We start from the raw sequence: 21,488 nt of genomic DNA, 5'->3' as shown, positions 1-21,488 counted from the left end.
GTTGGGGTTATAGAAATGCAAACTGTCTGTGAAAATACACTTAACATGAAAGCAAGGTATAAAGTCTTTTGCCGAAAAGCAAGACTCCTGTTTTAGGAGAAACATAAAAAAAATCAAAGTTCTGCCAGGTTCTGGTGGCTCATACCTGTAATCCTAGCTTCTCAGGAAGATTAAATCTGAAGATCATGGATCAAAGCCAGCCCAGCAAGAAAGTCTGTGAGACTCTTAGCTCCACTTCATCAAAAAGCCAGAGGTAGAGCTGTGGCTCAAGTGGTAGAGCGCAAGCCTTGAGCAAAAAATAAAGCTCAGGGACAGTGCCCAAGCCCTGGGTTCACATACAAATAAATCCAAATAAACAAATAAATAAATAAGAGAAAAAGAAAGCTCTAAAAGGTCCAATGGGAGGAAAAAGTATGATGCCATATTAGAAACTTGGATCTTTACAAAAAAGACTGGTAGGGATAACAGAATGACAAATGAAAAAAAAAAAAAAAGAAAGAAAACAGGATAACAAATGTAGGTCTACATTTTTCTTATTTTAAGTTTTAATACGAGACTAATAAGGCTACACTAATAACAATGGACTATGAATTTGTCACATCTATAACAAGGATAAACCTATAATTAGCACAATGCATGAAAGAAAAGCACTCCAGTATTTTCTTGTGAAGCTTTTACATCACATTGAAGCAGTGTGATGTTCTTTCAAGGTAAATGGACAGGAAAGGACATATGAAAAACACTCAAAATAATACAATCAAATAATACAATAAAATATATACGAAAAACTAAAAAAACAGACAGAAGGTAAAAGTCAAGACAAATGCATAAAAGATAGATTTTTTTTCTATTAGATAAAAAAGTGAAATCCAATTCTATATTGCCTACCATAAATCTAAGTAAAAGGAAATACGCAGGCTAAAATACAATTAGGGAGGAGGTGCTATCACACATGTCCATGCCACAGAATGATAGAGTAGCTGTGTTAATTAATATCACAGGAGAAACAAGGGACACTCCAGAGTTGCACACTTCAGGGTGGTGGTATGATGAGTAAAAGCTTGATTCTCCAAGAAAGCATACAAAGTGTTCTCATGTAAGTACCCAACAACTGAACTTCAAAATCTACATTGTAGAAACTTGCACATGAAACAGAGAAACCTACAGTTATACACAACTACTTCAACGCCCTCTCAAATCTTAGGGTCGAAAGGACCTGAGAAACATTGTACATTAATACCACATGTTACCATGAAAGCAAACTATTTAATAGTTACAGAGGATGCGTGGAACATTGGCTAAGAACAAACATTAACAATGACCAGTACTGAAATTCAACAAAGTATGAGTTACCCTGTAAAAAAAAATAATGGAGCAAAAAACTGGGAGAGGGGGGTGACATGGTACAGAAAGAAATGTACTCATCATTGGCTTTATATAACTGTAGCCTCTCTGTACATCATCTCCACAGTAACAATAAAATAGATTAAAATATGTAAATATATAAAAACAAAAATAAATAATGGAAGTTAGTATAGTGCTTTTACCAATAATGTAAGAAAAGATTCTGAGCCAGACAAAATGTAAACATAGATAGGAAAGTATCTTGGAGATTGAGTATTAAAAAAGAATGAATTACATGCAGTGTAAGGAGGAAAGGAAATAATGGAGATAAGAATGGAAATAGATTGAATTAGAAACAAAAAGACTTAGGGTCAGGACAAAACCACTAGACTTGCTTAAGGTAAGGTAAACAATCTCACTGGGTGCAGTGGCTCACATCTACTTTGCAGGCTAAGATAGGAGGCTTGTGGATTGAGGCCAGGCCTAGCAAAGTGAGACCCTATCTTAAAGAACAAACTGAACGGGGTGGCTCCTGTGGTTAACCCCACTATGCAGGCAGTGGCAGTAAGCCAATCTGGTCTGAGCTCAGCCCTTGGAGAAAGTGTAAGACTATATCTGGCCAAGAACTAAAACCCAAAGGGCTGGGGCTTGGCTCCAGTGGTAGTGTGTTTGCCTTGCAAGTGCAAGGCCCTGTGTTCAAATCCTACTACTCTTCTCCACCCCCAGTTAAAGGAAACATAATCTGAACAGCACTTACTGTCTAATGAGATATGAGCTCTGTAATCAAACTCTCTACAAAGAAAAGCCTAGTCTCATGTGACGTCACTGGTGGATTGTATTAAACATTTTAGAAAGAAGAGTAGCAAATTCAACTCCAGGATTTGAGAATATCCAAGAGTTGGGAATATATTGTAACTTATTTTATAATAACAAAACATAATACCACAGTATAAGAACAGAAAACTATAGTCTAATATCCCTCATGATCATAGATGTATTAAGAAATAATCTCTCCTGACTAGGTTGGATTTCTCCTGGAGTCCAAGATTAGGTGAGCATTTATAATTCAATCAAGGTTATTTTGTAGGCCAATAGGGGACAGGACATTAACTCTCATAATTGTCACAGACCAGAGAGGGGAAGCATTTGGCAAAAGTACATTCTAGATCAACCATCTGTTGATCTTCAAACAGACCTGAACGATGCCAACCGAGTGATAAGGTGAACACATGGAAGAGAGGAAGGCAAGGCCCACAGTTGCTCCAGAAAAGTCTTCAGAGCTAGAGGAAAGAACCAAACAGATATAAAAATTATGATTCTACAAGCAGATAGCCTGTAGTCAATTCATGCAGCACTCTCAACGGTCAGCCAAGAAATTCCCAGGGTGCTCTTCCCTGTTAAACTTCTCCTTCAGTTCTTGAGATGGCCTGAGCCATCTTGTTTTCTGTCGTGTCTTTCAGATGGCTTGAAAGTGAAGTACGTGGATTCCATCTCATGGTAACAACTGGGACGTCTTTCCCCATGATTAAATTTCTCGTGCTGTGAGTGAGTGATTGAAACGTTGCAGCCTTGTAGCTAAACCTCTTCTGACCTGTTCCCTAAGACGTCCCTTGCATTGCCGAGTCTTTGAAAACCTCCCGTGCTAACGTCCCGATGGCAGGCAGAGGGGAAGAGCAACACTTACGAAACCAACTGAGCCACGTCGTGACGCTTCCGGCCCAGGAGGTTTCTCCCCCGCCACTTAGAGAAGTTGTCCAAGGTGGAGGTTGCATTGGGCGTTATCTTGATCTTGTCCTCGTCCGTCCAGATTTCCAGCCCAACCAAGACCACGGTTGCATTGAGCTTTCTATACAGCTGTCCAAAGAGAAGGCCGGCAGGCACGGTGACTTAGTATGATGATGCTGTCTTATAATATTTCCAGCGGACTTTATTCCTAAAACCACTTATAACGACACGGTAAAAGCCACAATGCAGACGTAAAATTTAAAGAGAAAATAAGCTATATGTATGAGACAAGAGGCTTACTTTCAAGCTATCTTCTTTTTTGTTTCACTGATAAATCAGATAGGGGCTCACAGGTTTACCCATGTAGCCTCATACCATCATACTCCATGTCTCCCATGTAACTGAAATTAAAGACATGCACCATCATGCCTGACTTTATTGCCGAGATAGGGTATCACAACTTTTTTTCTGGATTAACCACTAACCACAATCCTCTGGATATCTTACCTCCTCCGTAGCTAAGACTATGAACATTTATTATGGGTTAGTAGAATTGTGCCTGGCCTAATATCACTTCTAAGAACATGCACCTGAACACCGAAGCTCAGGCTCCGTAGCATCTTCCTCAATTGTGACAAATAAGGCGAAGTCCTCCCCTAGGCCACCTAGGTGCTCAGGGCCTTGTCCCCTCTACCTGCCACACAGCATCTCCCACGACCCTTGATCCAGCTTCCTAGGGTCACCCTGATGCCTTCGTGCCCCTTCTCAAACTTGACAACTTAGCTGTGCCTTCAGGGCCTTCCTCCACTGTGTGCGTGCTCCACAGGGTCAAGGCCTGCTCTCCCCTGCTTGAGCTGTCTGCTCAGATGTCTCCTTGTCAGAGAGAGCATCTATCGCCACACACAGCACTATTTACCTCTGCATGTACCTTTGTCTCCCTCAGAGAAATGTTAACTCCTCCAAGGAAGAATTACTTGAAAAACATGTTCTCCATGTTTGTCTGCAACACAGGAAAGTACTTAGCACAAAGAAAGTGCTAGTAATGGAGGCCTAGAGCTTGGAGTTTCATAGGAAAATTCAGTGTGGTCTCTATGGTTAGAGGATGAGCAATGGCCTATGATACTGAATCCCTGCTGGTTTCTTCTGTGTTCAGAGGACTTGCAGGCACTACTAATAGATTCTCTTATTTCAAACAAAGCGTATATATTCAACCAGTTATATACTGCAACCAACCAGGAACTTACAATATTTCATTAAAAAGGATGCACGAGCATTATTAGTATTTTAGGTGACAGAGTCACATTTAAAGAGCACCACCAACCACTGTATGGCTGAACTGAGCTTTAGAACCTGACAGATCTCCATTCCAGGCCTATCTTGTTGCTTACTATGGCTGTGATGCTATGCAAGTTACTATGCGTATCTGACTTGTGTTCTGGTGAGGATTAAGTTAGTAATGCACTGATGGAATTTCCCCCCTTTGCATGGTTTGCTGTGGGGATTTTGTTCTCAGTGATCAGCATCCCACTGAAACCAGCTTTTAAATCTTCATGAGCCTCAGATCAGTGGAGGGAGTGGGCAAGAAAGGTGTCTGCAATGGGATGTTAAATTTTAAGTAGGAAAAGGCATGGTCACCCGGCTGGAGACAGGAAGAGCATGAGTCTTGAGGACCTGGCTCTCCCTCTTGGGTTCCTAGCAAAACGCATGACTATATGCAATAAAAGGTATCATACCATGTCAATGTAGTTGGCCATCTCAAATATTCTCTTTCTTATTTCATCTAGATTTTTGCCATACTTCTTAAACTAAGGGAAAACACACAAGAATAGGCATTAGTAGAAAGAACAAATGAAGGAAAGGAAGGAAGAAAAGAAAGGCAAGCTAACTGATAACACTTATCAGTGATTGTCATTAAGAATCAATTACTAACACTAACAGGAAAAGTTGGAATCAAATTGGTTTTTGATGTTTTGGGAGCCAAGGCAACGGTTCCTCCCTTGAAGCACTGGGTCCATGTGAAGCTCTTCAGATTCTAGCCTAGCTCACATTTGTGATCCCAATACTTGGGAGACCCAAGGCAGGAAGATTGGAAAGGCTGAGACTAACCTGGCTACAGAGTCAGACCTGTCTCAAAAGGTCGCAAAACCTGAGCATGGTGGTACATGCTTGTAAACCCAGCTGCTCAGAAGGCAGAGCAGGAGGCTCACGAGGTCACTCCAGGCAAATTAATGAAAATCCGTCTCAAAAACAAAGCATAAGACAAAGGGAATGGAGGGAAGTATGGCTCAGGTGGTCAAGCCCTTGCCTAGCACCTACAAGGCCAGGGTTGGAGAAAGGACAGGAGAAGAGAGGAGAAGAAAGGAGAGGAGGAGGGTTTTAGGGGAAAGGGGCGGGGGTGTGAGGGGGAAAGGGAGTGGGGGTGAGAAGGGGAAAGGGGAAGGGAGAGGAGAGCAGGGAAGGGGAGAGAATGGGAGATTCCACTCTGTGAAAATACACTCTTATAAAAGATAAACCGTGAGTAGCTACAAAGACTTGCCTTTTGCCAAAGAGACATTGAACCCTTCTACTTACTGTTTCCTGAGGAATATGCATTTGTAAACGTTTAAGTGCTTGGCAGAATCCAATATGGCAAAAGAAATTAATCCAAAACTATGTTTGGAGCTTTTAAGGCATTAAAGAAAGTGCATTATAGGATCAACTATTCAATTTATGCAGACCATAAAAGATACCTAATTCTGAAAAGGAGAAATCTTATCAGCTTACTTATAAATATCAGATTTCATAGGTTTAGAATATTTCTCACAATAGCTCATGATATTTAAAAAGAGATCCAGACATGACTGTCTCACATAGTAAGTGTGCAGAGAGGAGGATTTTAAAGGAGACATCTGTCTGCTCTAATTACCTCACCATTATCCAGGACCACATAATATTCTATATATTTCTTCTGTTCCTGATTCTTCCCACCATGCATCTTCTGAAATATAAAGAGGAATATTAATAAGACCACATTTTCCTTCTCTTGCTCGATATGTTTAATTTCATAAGAGGTCTTGAATGAGAATGAAGGCTGATAATATTTCCATTTTAACAGCTAGAATGTTCACTAGACAAGGCTCAGAACATTACAGTGAGAAGAGATATTAAACAATAATCTGTCCTAAGCCCCTTAAATAACCACAATCAATTATTTGACAGCTAATTAGTAGGAGAACTTGAACAGATCTGAAAACAGTGGATTTTTCTCCACCATCCTGCCATGAAACAGAGAACTCCTGATTTCAACTCTTGAAATCAAGAATTTAGTCATTTTTTAAAAATTCCTGTTCTGGTTCATATCTATTACTTTGTCACTGAGGTGGAAGGAAATCCAAAATAACCAGTGTGTCAGGAAAGCAAGGCTGTCTCAACTTGGTTAGTAGAGAACTAAAACAGAGGACTAGAGATTTGTGCCAATGTTCACAGCACCATGTAACCAGGACTGGTTTTTCTAGGCTCTTAGGTTACACTGGTAGAATTTAAACTCACAGCAAAGGATTCAACCCCCAAGGCTATCGAAACAAGTGTGTACCCAGTGTGTGTCAACTCTGAGAACATTTGGAAGACAGGATGGGATTTTGAAGTAGATATTGAAAGCAACAAAAGCAATCCTTACAAAAATATTCCAAATTACGCTTCGTAGTTTTAGACACAAAAGAATATTCTTTGTTTCTGTTATCTGCTGAAGTAAAGAAATAAAATAATAGTAAACCAGATTCTTTGCTCTTGCAGCATATTCTACATCTTTTGCCCACTGGGGTTTTTTTTCTGTGCTCTTGAAGACAAGTTTTACTGAATGCATTCGTGAAGAAATTAGGATTTTCAACTAATAATAACAATTTGTTGTCTTTTAAAATCATTGTAGCCTGGACAGGTATTGTATTTCAGACTTCTTTTAAACCCTTGTACCTTGTGGATACTAATAGTTGACCAACAAGTGCTTATTAAATAAACTATCAATGCAGTCTTTATGATCAATGTCTCTACAATCTACAGCTTGGCAACAGCTACTGTAAAATGTAAAGTCATTTGCATTGCTAAGACTGGAACACAGGTCATCCATCCTACATGTCAGGGACACAAACTAAAAATCAGAGTATACATACAATCACTCTGGTGGCAGGTAAATCCACACTGTGGTGTGATTGGCGGGCCCGTAACACATCACCCAAGCCACAGGTGGCATTGGCCACGTCTTCTTCAGGATCCTCCTTGAAGAGAGCATGTTCCTGGTCATCCTGGTTCCTGTGGCTTAAGGGCTCAATGAAGTACCTTTCACCTCCTTGGCTGAAGTAGCCCCTGAAGAATAGGAGAATTTGAGTTGCTTCCTGAGTTCTTACATTTGGGTTGTACAGACTTACAGGTGATATCAAACAAAACAGCCTCTTGAAATTGCTAGTCAATGCCCAGACAGATTCATCTAATGGTGATAGAATATGATGAAACTTGTAGCTGGTGATGCTCTTTTTTGGGGGGGAAAAGGGGAGGTTGGTTGTGGGGCTTGAACTCTTGCCCTGGGCCTTGTACCTGAGCTCTTCAACTCAAGGCAAGCACTCTACCACTTGATCCACAGTGACACTTCTGGTTTTCTGGTGGTTTATTGAAGATAAGAGTATCACAGATTTTCCTGTCAGGACTGGCTCTGAACCATAATCCTCAGATCTCAGCCTCCTTAGTAGCTAGGATTACAGGCATGAGCCACCGGCACCTGGCTTGTGATGCTCTTAAATAACTACTTGTACATATTTTCTCTATATGGATTTAGGATCTGCTAGTGAGAAAAGCCCACAGCAACATCAGGTAACCTACCACGTCAGTTCTGACACTAGTAGGGTTATTTCCTGACTCAACACACTGTCCTGATTTTCCAGCTTTGTCTATTCTGGGTGTTCTAAAAATGATGGAGACTGGGATCTTGTAGGTGAAGTGTTAAAATCCTAGGTCTGTCACAGATTACCCATGATACCATGGTAGAATATTTAAATTCACTTGGCCTTTGTTTCACAGTCTACAAAATGAAAGTCATAATACCTGTTTATCTAATAGAATAATGATGAAGATCATAACATATAACACACAAAGCATGTGATTATGCGTTTTTGACAATTTCCTCTCAATTCTTGAGCTGAAGTGCTGAGCTTAGATTTACAATATGCAGCAAGGACCCCATTAATCATTAGACATAGAACTAAGGATAGGTATGAAAAAATATAAAATATTTTTTAAAAATGCAGTTGTGGTGGCTCCTCTCATGGACCTTATTCAAATGAGGAAATGGGTACATATAAAATAATCAAATAATACATATAAATATACATATACATCATGTATATGATAGACATACTTACAATAGACAAAGAAACACAAGAGTATATAATAGGGAGATTATATTAACAGGGAGAGTAGCTTAATTAGGTATAAAATTGCAAGATACCAAGAGGGGGATCTGGCAGATGAATCATGAGTTCTTTTTCCAATGGTTTACATAAAAGCTCTCATGGAGATTTATGAGGTAAGCGAAGTAGCATGGAAGGGTATGAGCAAGAAGTTCTTGAGTTATTCTGATTCTGGATGGGAAATTATTTGTTGTTTATACTATTGATTGGCATAGCAAACACAGGAAAAATACCAAATGTGTGAGACAATCTTTAGGTTCAGGACACTCTGAAATTGAGACGCCTTACAATAGTCAACTGGAAATAGAGAAAAGGAAATTAGATAATCAGCGGATAAATTACCATGGACAGACACACAGAGATGAAAAGAAATAGATGCCATGGTTATGAATAAGATATGGTACACAGCAACAGAGAGAAAGAGAAGGGGATGGGGAGGGAGAAATTCACAATGGGGAGAAGGGGAGAAGAGGAACTCTCATTTTCTAAAGGTCTTTGACACTGAAACTGAATCCAGGTCGGGCTGGGAAGGTGGCTCAGTGGTAGAGCGCTTGCCTTGCATGCCTGAGGCCCTGAGTTCGATTCCTCAGCACCATATAAACAAACAGAAAAAAGCCGGAAGTGGCGCTGTGGCTCAAATGGTAGAGCGTTAACCTTGAGCTGAAGAGCAGAGGGACAGCGCCCAGGCCCAGAGTTCAGGCCCCACAACCAGACCCCCCCCCAAAAAAAAAAAACCTGAATCCAGGTAACAGGGAAACAAAACCATTCTGAAAGCAAGCCCAATGTGCAACGTACATACTTTTATAAAAGGAAATGGCTTCTGCTTCAAACTTAAATTTTTATAACCTTAGAATTCATAATCAATGTAGCATAACTAATTATACCTGGGAGTCTTGAGACTCCTTACACCTGCCTGTCTGTGATCACAAGTGCATTCAAGACATTCATGAAGTCTTACCTGAGACCCTCACACGTACTGATGCTGGCGTCAGAAGCTTCTGCATTAATGATATGGCCTTGGTAGTAGCAGTTATCCTAAAGGAAAGAGAAAAGGGTCTTATGGAGATTCATGGTTTTTATAACTCCCTGGTAAATTCAAGTTTGAAATCTTACAGCAGGACCTTCCCAGTGACTTTCTGCTGCATAACAGTTAATGTAGATACTAAGGGGAAAAAATGAATTCTAAAGGCTTTCTGTGTGAGCTAAAATGATTCATTTGAGTTAATTATCCCAACAAATGAAAATAAAGTACTAATTACATATGGGAACTGCTGGAATAGAATAAAAATGTTGACTATTACTTGAAGACATAGATCAATCACATAAATCTAAAACTTGAATCTTCCAAACACTACCTTTCCTTTCCTTTTCTTTTCTTTCCCTTTTATGGATGATTAACCATTAAAACTTTTTCTTCTAAGATCCACTAAATGTTTCCCAACTAGAAGGTGATTCAGATTGGCATTTGTATATTTTAATGTATCCAGAGAGTTCTACTGAATTCAAGTGTATCTATTCAACACGCGCTGTACTCATGGGTCACAGAGTAGCATTCTCAAGGTTTTTCCAGGTAGTGTTCCATGTGGGACTTTGCTATTGTGGGACACAGAGAGGGGTGATGGCATGTGTGAATGTGTTTACAGCTGCCACAGTAGAGAAAAATCAGGAGGCTTCCAAGAGAAAAGGTAGCTCTGAGTAGAAGGCCCTGCTGCACCAGTGTTCAGTATAAGGCAAGAAGCGGGCTCTTGACAAAGACCAAAGAGTAGAACTTTCTTGGAGGAAAACATGGATATCTACAACCTCCACTGAGGCTAAGTCTTCAGTTGGAGAGACCCCAGGATCCAGAGAGGGGATCTGAATTGTCTGGGGCCACCAGAAGTGTCTCCAGACGATGGAATCACTCTGTAGAAAGCTACTTGAAAGAAAATATGTGTTTCATCAGCCCACCTTCCTCTAAGGATGGAAAAGGCTCCTGAAGATGTTAGGAATGCTATTGTTCTGAGGGGGAAAATGTTAAAAAGTTGGAAGATAAGTAATGAAGTTTAATACTGCTATTTAAAAGCAACACAAAGGCTATAAGTGGAGTTTCACTACTGTTTGCCTGGCAGAGTTGCTATATTTGGGTCCCTGGGCGCACCTCCCTCCCCATTACCAGGGACTTCTATACCATGATCTGTGGGCTTGTGGTGACCATCTCTCCATTGGAATTATAATGTGTTTCTGTGTAGCCAGGTGCAAGGAGATTCCTGGGGGAAGAAAAAGAGCTTGGTTACTGGTGTGAACTGTGAAGTCCAGAGAATGAGGCTAAGGATTGAAAACTGGAAAGCACAGATTTAGGAAAACATGACTATTATAGTAGTGTAGATACAGGACGAGCAAGATCTGGTCGGATCCATGGCAGGTGAGTTGGAAACACAATGTTGAATTCAGATGGGCCAAATGGAAAGAATGAAGGAATCAAAGGCAGTGTAATACATGAGAAAGAGGATGGGTGAGTGGCTGGCATGGCAGGAAGATGCCTAATATTGGAGAGGAGAAAGAGCAAGTTCTGGTTTTGCCGTTATTTTTATATTTGTATTTAACCCCAGAATTTCATAGAGATTTACATATGCCTTGTTCTTTTCTGAGATACAAATGGTTTTCTAATATCATCCTGCCATGTTAATCAATTATAATAGCAAAGAGGAAAACCAAAATATCATAGCATAGGGAGACATGGAATTTCTCCATCTCTTTCATAGAAGAAGTAAAATCTATGTCTGCTCACACACTGTGTTTCATTTCTAAAAGTGTCAAAACACTAGCAAGCTGTTTGACCTAGTGTGTTATTACTGCTTTAGTAGAAACAAATTTCCACAGAACCAGGAAATAGTATGAGATTCAGTTTCCACATTTTGTACATCCTAGCTTGCTGGTGGTGAGGATGATACCAGAGGTAGAAGTACTTACTTGTTTTTCTTCAGATAAAGCATGGTAACTTTTCCATTAACTTTCACCTCATATGTTACTTCACTTTCAGATGGAGCCTGCAAAAAATGCATTATGAATTAAAAAGCTGCCATGAAGTTTTATTGGCCAGTTTTGACCCATATAGATCTTGGCAGACAGTCCTGGCTTTTCTACAGCAGTAGATTATATACTGCCTAATGTCTGCTTATTCCCTTCTACCGATCAAACAATGCTGGCAACTAATAAGCAAACGATCTCAGATCTTTATATGCATCCTTTAAAAGATAAGATCAGCCTGGTGTGGGTAGCTCATGCCTGTAATCTGAGCTATTTAGGAGGTTGAGCATTGAGTACTGTGGTTTGAAGCCAACCTTGGGAAGACCAACCAAACAGGCTCTTACATCAAATTAACCACAAAAAATCTAAAAACGGAGCTATGGTTCAAATGCTACAGTGCCAGTCTTAAGTGAAAAAGCTAAGGTACAGCACCCAGGTCCTTAGTTCAAGCCCAAGACCAGCAAAGAAAAGATAAAATTGATGTACTTGGCAAAGATGTAGTTGAATCAACAAGTATTTGGGAACAAAATTTTATGTCCTACAGGATGCGGGTATTTGGAGAAGAAGAGGTACAGAGCTATCAAAGAGGAAGTGGCGTTGTAGCTCAAGTGGTAGAGCGCTCGCCTTGAGCTGAAGAGCTGAGGGACAGTGCCCAGGCCCAGAGTTCAAGCCCCATGACTGACAAAAAAAAATAAAGAGAGAGAGCTATCAAAGACACAGAAAATACCTTTGTAATAGACCTAGATAATTTCACACCAGAAAAGGGAGCTGCATGCCTAATCAGTGTTCAAGTAACATCGAATATGCCATTAATACTTGCATTCTGACTCATGCTTCATACAAGACAAACATCTCAAAACGTTCATCAAGTATACATATAATTGCTACCTGAACTTTCAGACCAAGAATTACCAGTGTCTTCCTGAATTTACACAGAGAGAAATAATGAAGTTAAGGTGTGACACAAACTAACCATTTGAATTCAGATGCTAATTTTCTTCTCTGTGGATTAGGAAAACATAGGGTCCTGTGCCTATTTACATTCAGCTACTGAGCTGGATACATAATACTTTATAATTATACATCTACACATTCCATTAATCGCATCCATTGGCTCATCAATTCCAAAACATTAGTACAGATAATCTCTTATATATCAGTAACCAGTGGTGGCGGGGTTTGGTGGTGGTGGTGGTTTGCTTTGCTTTGCTTTGCTTGGTTTTGTTTTGTAGACAAGGTTACACTATGTAGCCCAGGATAGCCTCAAACCCACAGCTCTCTTCTCAGACCTCCGGAGTGCTGAGATTACAGAGGTACACTGCCTCACTAAACGTTGGTCCCTTTTTGCATTTCTCTTACACTCACAAAATGTGTTGGGTGCATGTCGACTGAGATTGCATTATAGTTCATTAAGGAATAAGGATGAATGCATATTTTAATGCTGTCTGTTTGGAAAAGATAAATTTTGGGATAGAATGCAAGTGCACATTCACTTGCAATAGTTTATTTTCTCCCACTTTAATGACCATCCTTGTATCTGTGTGGATGGATGATCCACAGATAGGCAGATAGATCGATTGTAAATTGCAGCTTTTTTGTAAGTATACAGCCTACATTATCATAAAACATTGAAGGCCAGACTGTTACCTGAGACTGTTTATTTTACTTTTCAGAACAAAATTTTTAAATGAAGCCAAGAGTAGCCTTTTCAGTTATAAGGAAAAATGAAAAGTCAAAAAGGAGCACAAATGAATATTATTTAACTCTAAAGCATGATGACTGAAATGTTCAATTTACAATGTGTGTGCATATACAATGTAAACGTTGAGATGTGCATGTGTAAACATGTGTGAATACACATACATACCTATGCATATATGCACATGTGTACACACACACACACACACACACATACACATACACACACACGAACATCAGATGAAGATTCTCTGAGAAATCGGAAGGCATACCTGGTGCTCGGGCTTTGCGAGCTCTCTTTTGTGCAGTGGATGAAGTCTTACAGGATAGACAACTTCATATTTCTTTGCCTTGGGGAGTTCTTTCGCGCCTCTCACTGAAACAGAAAGGTGTGGGGAAGAAGACTTTGCTGCAGCACGGAACCGGGCTGCTGGCCCACGGTTGGCCACGCTGCAATTCCCACGGACCATGCTACGCAGAGACTTTCCAAGATTCATGTCTGCCATGCCTGGGCTGGCAGTGTTTTTCACTGAAAGTGGAAGTGTTTCTCTGGGTAGAGACAATATTTCTTTTGAATGTTCCCATTTCTTTTTGTCATCCTGGGTCCCCTGCAATGATTTCCTAAGTAGATAAATCGTAGGAGAAAAAGACAAAAGAAAAACAAAAAGGTAGAAGCCAAAGTCAACTTCCCTAAAGTTGATCAGTTGCTAAGTAACTGAGCAGAGGAGTCCTGAATACCCCACAGTGTTGTAAACATGAAACAGCCAGTGCACCCCATTTCTAATTCAAATATGGTTGTCTTGGATCTACCAATAGCAACCTTTGAAACCGTGGTACAGGAAGAAAAGGGTCCAGTGATGTGTTGGTCAAATGGGCAAAGGCAATACAAATCCACTCTTCATTCCTTTACGTGCAAAAATATGGAGAAAGCAAAAATTAGAGAAGAATCGGGCAGAACTACTGACCCGAAATGACCTTTTTCTCCACACACTTCCCCTCCCCCGCCCCAGCATCAGTTAGTAGAATAAGGGGATTAATTTGAACAAACCATGTATAGGTACAATGCTGCTTGGCTACAATCGCTCCTTTGGCTACAATCGCTCCTTTGTCAGTTTCCCCACTCCCTTTCCCAAACCTGTCTAAGCAAGATTCTTTTTACCCTTCTCAGACATGGGAATTTTGACTCTATTTACCCTTTTCTCCCCTCTGCATTCATCTGCTCCCTTCCCCTAGTACCTGGGCCCCAGACAAGGCATGCTTCAAATTCTTAATACTCTTTGAGTGCTGTTGATTGTGCAAGAGAAGCTTCACCATGGCATCTTGCAGATGCACATACTGTATTTTATTCAGATCAATCAAATGTGTTTATCCACAAATAAACCTATGATCTTGTATATGATTATGTATTTTTTAAAACATTTTAAGTATAACATCCATCTATGAGGGGAAATATGTGACCTCTGGCTTTTTGCCTAGCTTATTTCATTGATATGAGGGTGAGTAAGACTATTTTGAGCCAATAATTACATTGAAAGCAAATTGCAAAATTACTGCCACCACCTTCTTGGGACTTAAGTGCTTATTTCCTAAGACTGGGCCTGGGATTGGAGAGGCTTGCGTTTCTTCCTTGTGTTACATGTGCTGTCTGATTTGGAGGCTGTCATTAAACCTCTCAAACTATCTTCTATGTTAGAATAAATCTGTGTCACCCTAATTAACCTTCTACACAAGCATGACCAAGGTGCTCACCCAGCTGACTTGCCCACCTGTCCCCAGGGAGGAGTTCTCAGTTACCCAAAGACGTCTCAGAGGACAAAACAAAGTTCTTAAAATGTTCTTCAAGAACAAAAGTAGAAACCCCAAATATCTCAAGGGATGTCAAGTTTTAGTTCCTTTCATCATTCCAGAGCCATTTACATTTCATCTGAAAGGTTAGAAAACATTGTTAAATTTGGCTGGAACTTAGAGCTCTTAGAGTAAATAATGAGTGGTTACTATCTCAAATGAACGTTTCAAAAACACTTAAAAGGAAGGATATTGACAGTAGAATGCCATAATGCAGAGATTGGTTTGAGGTTTGTTTTATTTGTTTGAAAAGAGGGGTAGGTTAAATGAATGTTAAAGCTTGTTCAAACCTCTATAGTTTTGAGGGAAGGAATCCTCTATAATGTCTTTGCAGAAGGGACGATAATTTGCACGAGTAAGTTCTAATCGTGTTGAGACAAAATTCAAGCCTTGCAACACCGTGACACTTCAAGAAAAACATCACACTTTCTTCAGTTGAGTCATAGAGACTATCACCAGATGCCTTTGTTTCTATTTAATTAATGTATGATAAAGAAACAGAATAACATACATTATTAAAAAATGTTTTCCAGGAGCTGGGAAGGTGGCTCAGTGGTAGAGTGCTTGCCTTGCATGCATGAGGCCCTGGGTTCGATTCCTCAGCACCACATAAGCAGAAAAAGCCGGAAGTGGGTGCTGTGGCTGAGGGACAGTGCCCAAGCCCAGAGTTCAGGCCCCACAACTGGCCAAAAAAAAAAACTCTGAGCAAAAAATGTTTTCCAGAATGAATATACGGAACTCTAAGAGGAACTTCAATCACGTTCTTTCCATTTGGTTCAATCTTCATGATTCCTTCAGCACAGTAAGATGCCAAGAGGTAAGAAAATCATTCTTGGTGCAATTTCCAGCAGTCTCCTTCAGCTCAGTGCCATAAAATAGGAGTACCATAAGGTTCCAATATGCTTCCTGGTGTATTACAGTGTCTAACCAATCCAATTGGTCCCATTAACGTTGAGTGGTAAAGCCACGTTTTATCGAATGCTGCCACCTTATTAACTAGCTTTAGAAAGTCATATTAGCAGTTTTCATCCATTCTGCATATGATTATAATAAGAAACATTAGGACATAAGCTTGTTTTCACTCATAAATAACTTCATAAATACACAACAACTTTCCATCTTGTTTTTTCTCTACAAGCAGAATGTCTCTGTCTCTCTCTGTCTTTCTCTGTCTCTCTCTGTCTCTGTCTCTGTCTCTGTCTCTCTCTCTCTCTCTCTCTCTCTCTCTCACACACACACACACACACACACACACACACACACACACACACACACACACACACACCCCTCATTCTGAAATGTTCCTGATAAGGATACAGATGTATGTATGTATGTATGTATGTATGTATGTATGTATGTATGTATCTATCTATCTATCTATCTATCTATCTGTCTATCCATCCATCCATCTATCCATCCATCCATCCCATACTAGTTTTCTCTGCTGTGTACACTGATCTCCATGCTTCTGGATAATCTTTGAGCTAATGTTTCACCAAGCCAGAAATGACCAACTGGCTCTTAAATATGGACTTGAAATGTTCATTATACAGTTTATTCCCAATTCATTGTCCCATGGTGAGCACTCCCACATGATGAGCACTTCTACACCAAAACAAAGCAAAACATAAATCCCAGAATCTCTTTTAAAAGCCTTCAACAACTTCTCTCTCTCTCAGTATGAAATGTGTGGATTTCCAGCTCATTCTAAATCCTTGCAACATACTGAGTTCTCTAAAACAAACAGATAGAATTTCCCTTCAAGGCTCTCTTATTTTCCTGAAAGTGAGAAGGCCCCGTAGATAAAGAGATTTCAATAGAATAATTTCCACGCACACATAGGTATACAATAGACTTAGACATTAGTTGCCTCAGTCATCCCAAGTTTGGTGGGGTCAGAGAAGCCTTCTCCAAGATGAATAATATCGTTAATTGTTTTGAAGTTGGTAGAACAAACACGGGTAACTGCCATCCAGGGATTACACAAATCCAAGGTGTAACATAATCTGTTTCCACTAATTTATTTTAATACTCACTTTCTCTCTCCCACAGAACTCATATGTTGTATTAATTTTCACCAGCAAAACAGGATCAAGAAAATAAAAATTATTAGGTAATGGTAAAAACAACACTACCATTAGTTAGTATTATAAGAGCCCAAGCTCCCAGATGGGATGAACAACACAGACTCCAGTCTGGGTCGCTATTTTATTTGTTAATGTGTTGGGATCCATTTTGGAGACTGGAACATTTACTGTAATCTTGACATTTTCATTTTTGTTCAAATCTTTTCTAGGTTGATCAAAGCGATGTGTTTTCAAAACTAAACACATAATACCGAGCCCTAAATCAGGGATTCTGAAGTGACCATGACTCTAGTTCTGAGAGTCTCTGTATTAGCTCAAATTATCTTGTGCACTTTAACTTGATACAGAAACAGGAGTACAAGCTTTGAGGAAAATGTCACATCCCATTTAAGCCCACTGTTTTTGCTATGGAGGTTAAACTGAATATACAGCTTGAGGTCTTCAATCATCTTATAAGGGCAAGGAAACGGTGGCCAGTTTTGAATAAACTAATTTCAAAAAGAAGGAACACCCTTGGCTGTCCTTCTGGAATATTCTGGTTCATCCATGGAAGTCCATCCTTATGGAATTAGCTTCTTTACCCACATACTCCTTTGCTCCCTGCCACACAAACACACATCATGTGCTTTTAAATACTTTTTCCCCTTTCTTTCTCTATGATGCAGTCCTGTAAGTCATGTTCTCAGGGGAGTCTGAAGCTCATTACAAGCATCTATTCTGATTTCACATCTCATTCTCTTTCTGGTGACAAGAACCGGGCACACGGCTGGGAAATAACAACCATGGGAATAAGACTGGGGTATTTCAGGGTCCATACGACCTTGAGTGCACCGTCCTTTGGAATACAAGCTGGGTGGTAAAAGAAGGGGGCACCTGTTTGCTGGAGAGGCGAGATGTGAGCATGCAGCTCCCCATTCCACAGGAACTACTTTAGCACCCATGAGCCCACCACCATCTGCGGAGGGAGACGCCACACCTCCAGGCGTGGTGATGCCACGTTGTGAACACACCGTTGAGGGGGCAGAAAAAACCAGGGAGCCCACTTACACTGAAAAGGCTGCAGTGTGGGGGCCTCCAGGTTAGCCCTATGACTCTGAGAAAGGCTGCAGTGTGGGGGCCTCCAGGTTAGCCCTATGCCTCTGAGATTCTGGGGAAAACAGAGCTCAGAATGTTCTTATTTTTCAAGTGAGGATTGGCAAGAAATCGTTCAGCCTAAGACTTGTGGGCGATACCATTTCTGGAAACATACCTACCAAACGTGGCCTCAAAAAGTAGGATTTTTAATCTTCCATGCCCAGTTCAGTTCTGTGTTTAAGGATATTAAGTAAAATGTTTACAAGTCTGAAAAATCAGAAAGCCATTTTTAGTGACAAAGTACACAGTGGATGCAGAAAAGGAGAGTCTTTCCCTTACTCTATGCTTTTGATTAAAAATTCCTCTCATTCCCCAGGCAAAAGCCAACATTCTAAGACCCAAGAAACATTTTAACAGGTAAGGAATCACCACTAACTTGCCAGCTTGTGCACTGGAGATAGAAATCAGCTGGAGAAGTGTGTTACTAAAATCTCTTTTATCCAAAATCAAGTTGAGCATGTACCATCAATGATGACACATGTTAAAAGAACTGTATTACTATGAAGCCATGTTCCCACAAAACAAGAGTGAATTATTAACTTTCACTTAACTGAAACACATTTTCTGTTCAATAATGTCACAAGGCTTTCTATACAAAAGTTGACAGATAATTTGTTTCCAATTTGTGTATTTATTATCACCCACAATGAAAGGATTAGGTGTACAAAATATGTGATCCAGAAAAATACAGGTTGCCAAACTGCTAATAACCAGTATTCCCAGAAGCCTTCGCCCAGCCACAGTCAGTGAAATCTGTCCCATCGGCAACACAAACTAAGTATGACAAGATAACGTTTGATCAAACCTCAGAGGTCACATTCATTACTTATATGATGCCCTATGCCATCTTCCCCTTCGTAAATATCCTCAGTTCAGACATGTCAATATCAGTTCAAGATCTCTGCTTTACCCTGAGACTTCAGGCCCCTGCCCCTCAAAACAACAGGCGATAAAAAAAATCAGATGGGTTAGTAAAATTAGAGAGGGGAGAACCAGTCAGAACATTTTCTACAACAGAACTGCGAGGAGCAGACGAAAAGTCTGCAAACCCCTCTGGTACTTCGCAGAAGCCAAGGAAGAGTACTGTCCTACCTGGAACTGGAGCAAGGAGAAAAGTCAGTAGCACCAGACTCCCTGGCCACATGCTGGGCCAGGGCAGCAGGCCAGCCCTGCCCTCTGCTCTGCCCCTGCCTTCTCCCACCGGAGACAGAGTGAACTCCAGGCTCATTGTGCTCAGCCTCAGCCAATGCTAGGTGCAGGTGTTGCGCAATCCGTGCTGAGGTCCCACAACAATGGCTCAGCAGGAGGAAATCCTGGCACCTCTTTGGCTGCCTCTGCAGATTCCTGAATTCCACCCCATTTTCTCCTCCACATTCTCTACACACAAAAAGGTGTGGATTTCCCATCTAGTTCCATAGCTCAGGAAGTCACAGGAGGGACCTGCCCTGAGCGCTCCTGATTGGTGTATAAGCGTGCCTGTCACTCATCATAGGCATAATAACTATCTGATGCATATGATGCATACTACGTGCATAGGCTTGTGTGCAGATGATGGCTATAGCACATGGGTTATATATGTAGAAGCATGCATATTGTTTTATATATAATTTTTGCCAGGCTTCCAAAAAAAGTCTTGAGAATGTGAGTCTTCTTTCTTGTACTTAGGGGGTTTGATAGAATGATTTCTAACTCAAGTGATTTCTGTAAAGCTCTGATTTCCATGGATCTCATATTGAATGTCAACATGAGTGCTCCCAGGGGACTTGAACTATTCTGAACTAAGAACTTAGGGTAACACAGGTGCACCCAGATTTCCAGGGTATATGCATCCCAACCGACAGCCAGGATACAGGGGAGGACAGAAACTCCATGACCCCAAAGATGAAATGTGTTGGCTTTCACTGGTTGTAGAGAGACTAAACTGGACAAATTGAGTTCCATGCATTTCTCTAAATCCATGACACTTAGTATATTGATACTAGTCTTGGATACACGCTATGTTATAAATACCATTTTGCCTCCGTTTTGTTTGAAAAGAAGGGAGAAGGAAAAAAATATCCTAGAGTAGGTGAACTGGTTCAAAATACACTGTCCACATCTATGGAATGATCACAACAAAACCCTTGTGATATTAATGTATGCTAGTTCAAAATAAAACTTAAAAAGAAATGTGAAGTGGCAACATTTGGCAAAATATAATGACTTCCTTGTATTAATTTCATTTCCCCCCCCCCCAAGAAGATATCACAATTCTGTCTGATCCTTGGAATAAGATACAGGTTAGCAAAAATTACTTCTCACAACCTCAATCTGCTGCCAACTCTTCATCCGCCAGTCAATGTATCAGTCCACACTGGTATTTACCCTATATTTACATTATTCACAAAACAAGTCACAATAAAATATCAATATAAATATAGGAACTTTCAGTTGCATGGGCTACCATATAAAGTATTTGCAAAATGTATCTAATTGCATTTAGACTAAATATGGCAGTCACCAGTTGAGTAAGATTAAAATACAGTGTTAGAAAGTTGACAATGAATTAGTAAAATAATGGGTGCAGGTTTGGGCGTTACGAATGTGTTAGAAGGTGTGGATGTGGATGATTGTCCTAATAAAGAATCATAAAGAGATGTTGGCCATGGAATGAATTTGGTATAAAACTACGTGGAGGCCCAGGAGTGAGAGGTAACAGAAGAAGGGGGACAGCCATTGTTGTAGAACCAGAGACAGCACAAGCATCCTGCGGGCCCCATGAACCACAGCCAAGACAGCCAGGGTGGCAGGGGCTGGGGAGAAACATATGCGGAGAGCACCAGGTGTGTCTCTAGAGCGTTTCCAATACATTGGTGGAAAGTTGGTTTTTCCTGGCTTCCATCCTTATCCAGAAACGATTTCCAATTAATTTCTGAAAGTATGCTAGTAATATGTTCTAGAAAACAAGTAATGAGGAGTCATTCAAGGACAGATTTGTTTTATTTTATTTTGTCAGTCGTTGGGCTTGGTCTCTGGGCCTGGGCACTGTCCCTCAGCTCTTCAGCTCTACCACTTGAGCCACAGTTCCACTTCCAGTTTTCTGGTGGTTCATTGGAGATAAGAGTCTCATTGTCATAGACTTCCTGCTCAGGCTGGCTTTGACCAGTGAGCCTCAGATCTCAGCTTCCTGAGCAGCTAGGATCGTAGGCATGAGCCACTGGCACCTGGCTTCAAG

The 21,488-nt window shown here is 40.5% G+C and overlaps 1 protein-coding gene across 1 annotated transcript in view; it reads right to left on the bottom strand.

The window, feature by feature from the left end:
- Positions 1-19,418, bottom strand: part of Adam28 (ADAM metallopeptidase domain 28) — a 38,809-nt gene extending 19,391 nt beyond the window's left edge. Inside the window, exons 1-10 of the mRNA XM_070015925.1 lie at positions 19,367-19,418; positions 13,481-13,584; positions 11,454-11,530; positions 10,672-10,750; positions 9,463-9,539; positions 7,215-7,407; positions 5,975-6,046; positions 4,803-4,874; positions 3,029-3,198; positions 2,540-2,624 (exon numbers count right to left, since the gene is read on the bottom strand). Coding sequence (XP_069872026.1) covers positions 2,540-2,624; positions 3,029-3,198; positions 4,803-4,874; positions 5,975-6,046; positions 7,215-7,407; positions 9,463-9,539; positions 10,672-10,750; positions 11,454-11,530; positions 13,481-13,584; positions 19,367-19,418 — 981 coding nt within the window. The remainder of the gene's footprint in view (positions 1-2,539; positions 2,625-3,028; positions 3,199-4,802; positions 4,875-5,974; positions 6,047-7,214; positions 7,408-9,462; positions 9,540-10,671; positions 10,751-11,453; positions 11,531-13,480; positions 13,585-19,366) is intronic.
- Between the last annotated feature and the right edge of the window lie 2,070 nt (positions 19,419-21,488).

The sequence above is a fragment of the Dipodomys merriami genome, unplaced genomic scaffold, assembly GCF_024711535.1.
Source record: "Dipodomys merriami isolate MVZ:Mamm:240054 unplaced genomic scaffold, mDipMer1.0.p SCAF_12, whole genome shotgun sequence".
Lineage (NCBI taxonomy): Eukaryota > Metazoa > Chordata > Mammalia > Rodentia > Heteromyidae > Dipodomys > Dipodomys merriami.
This window is presented reverse-complemented; position numbering and strand designations above follow the sequence as displayed.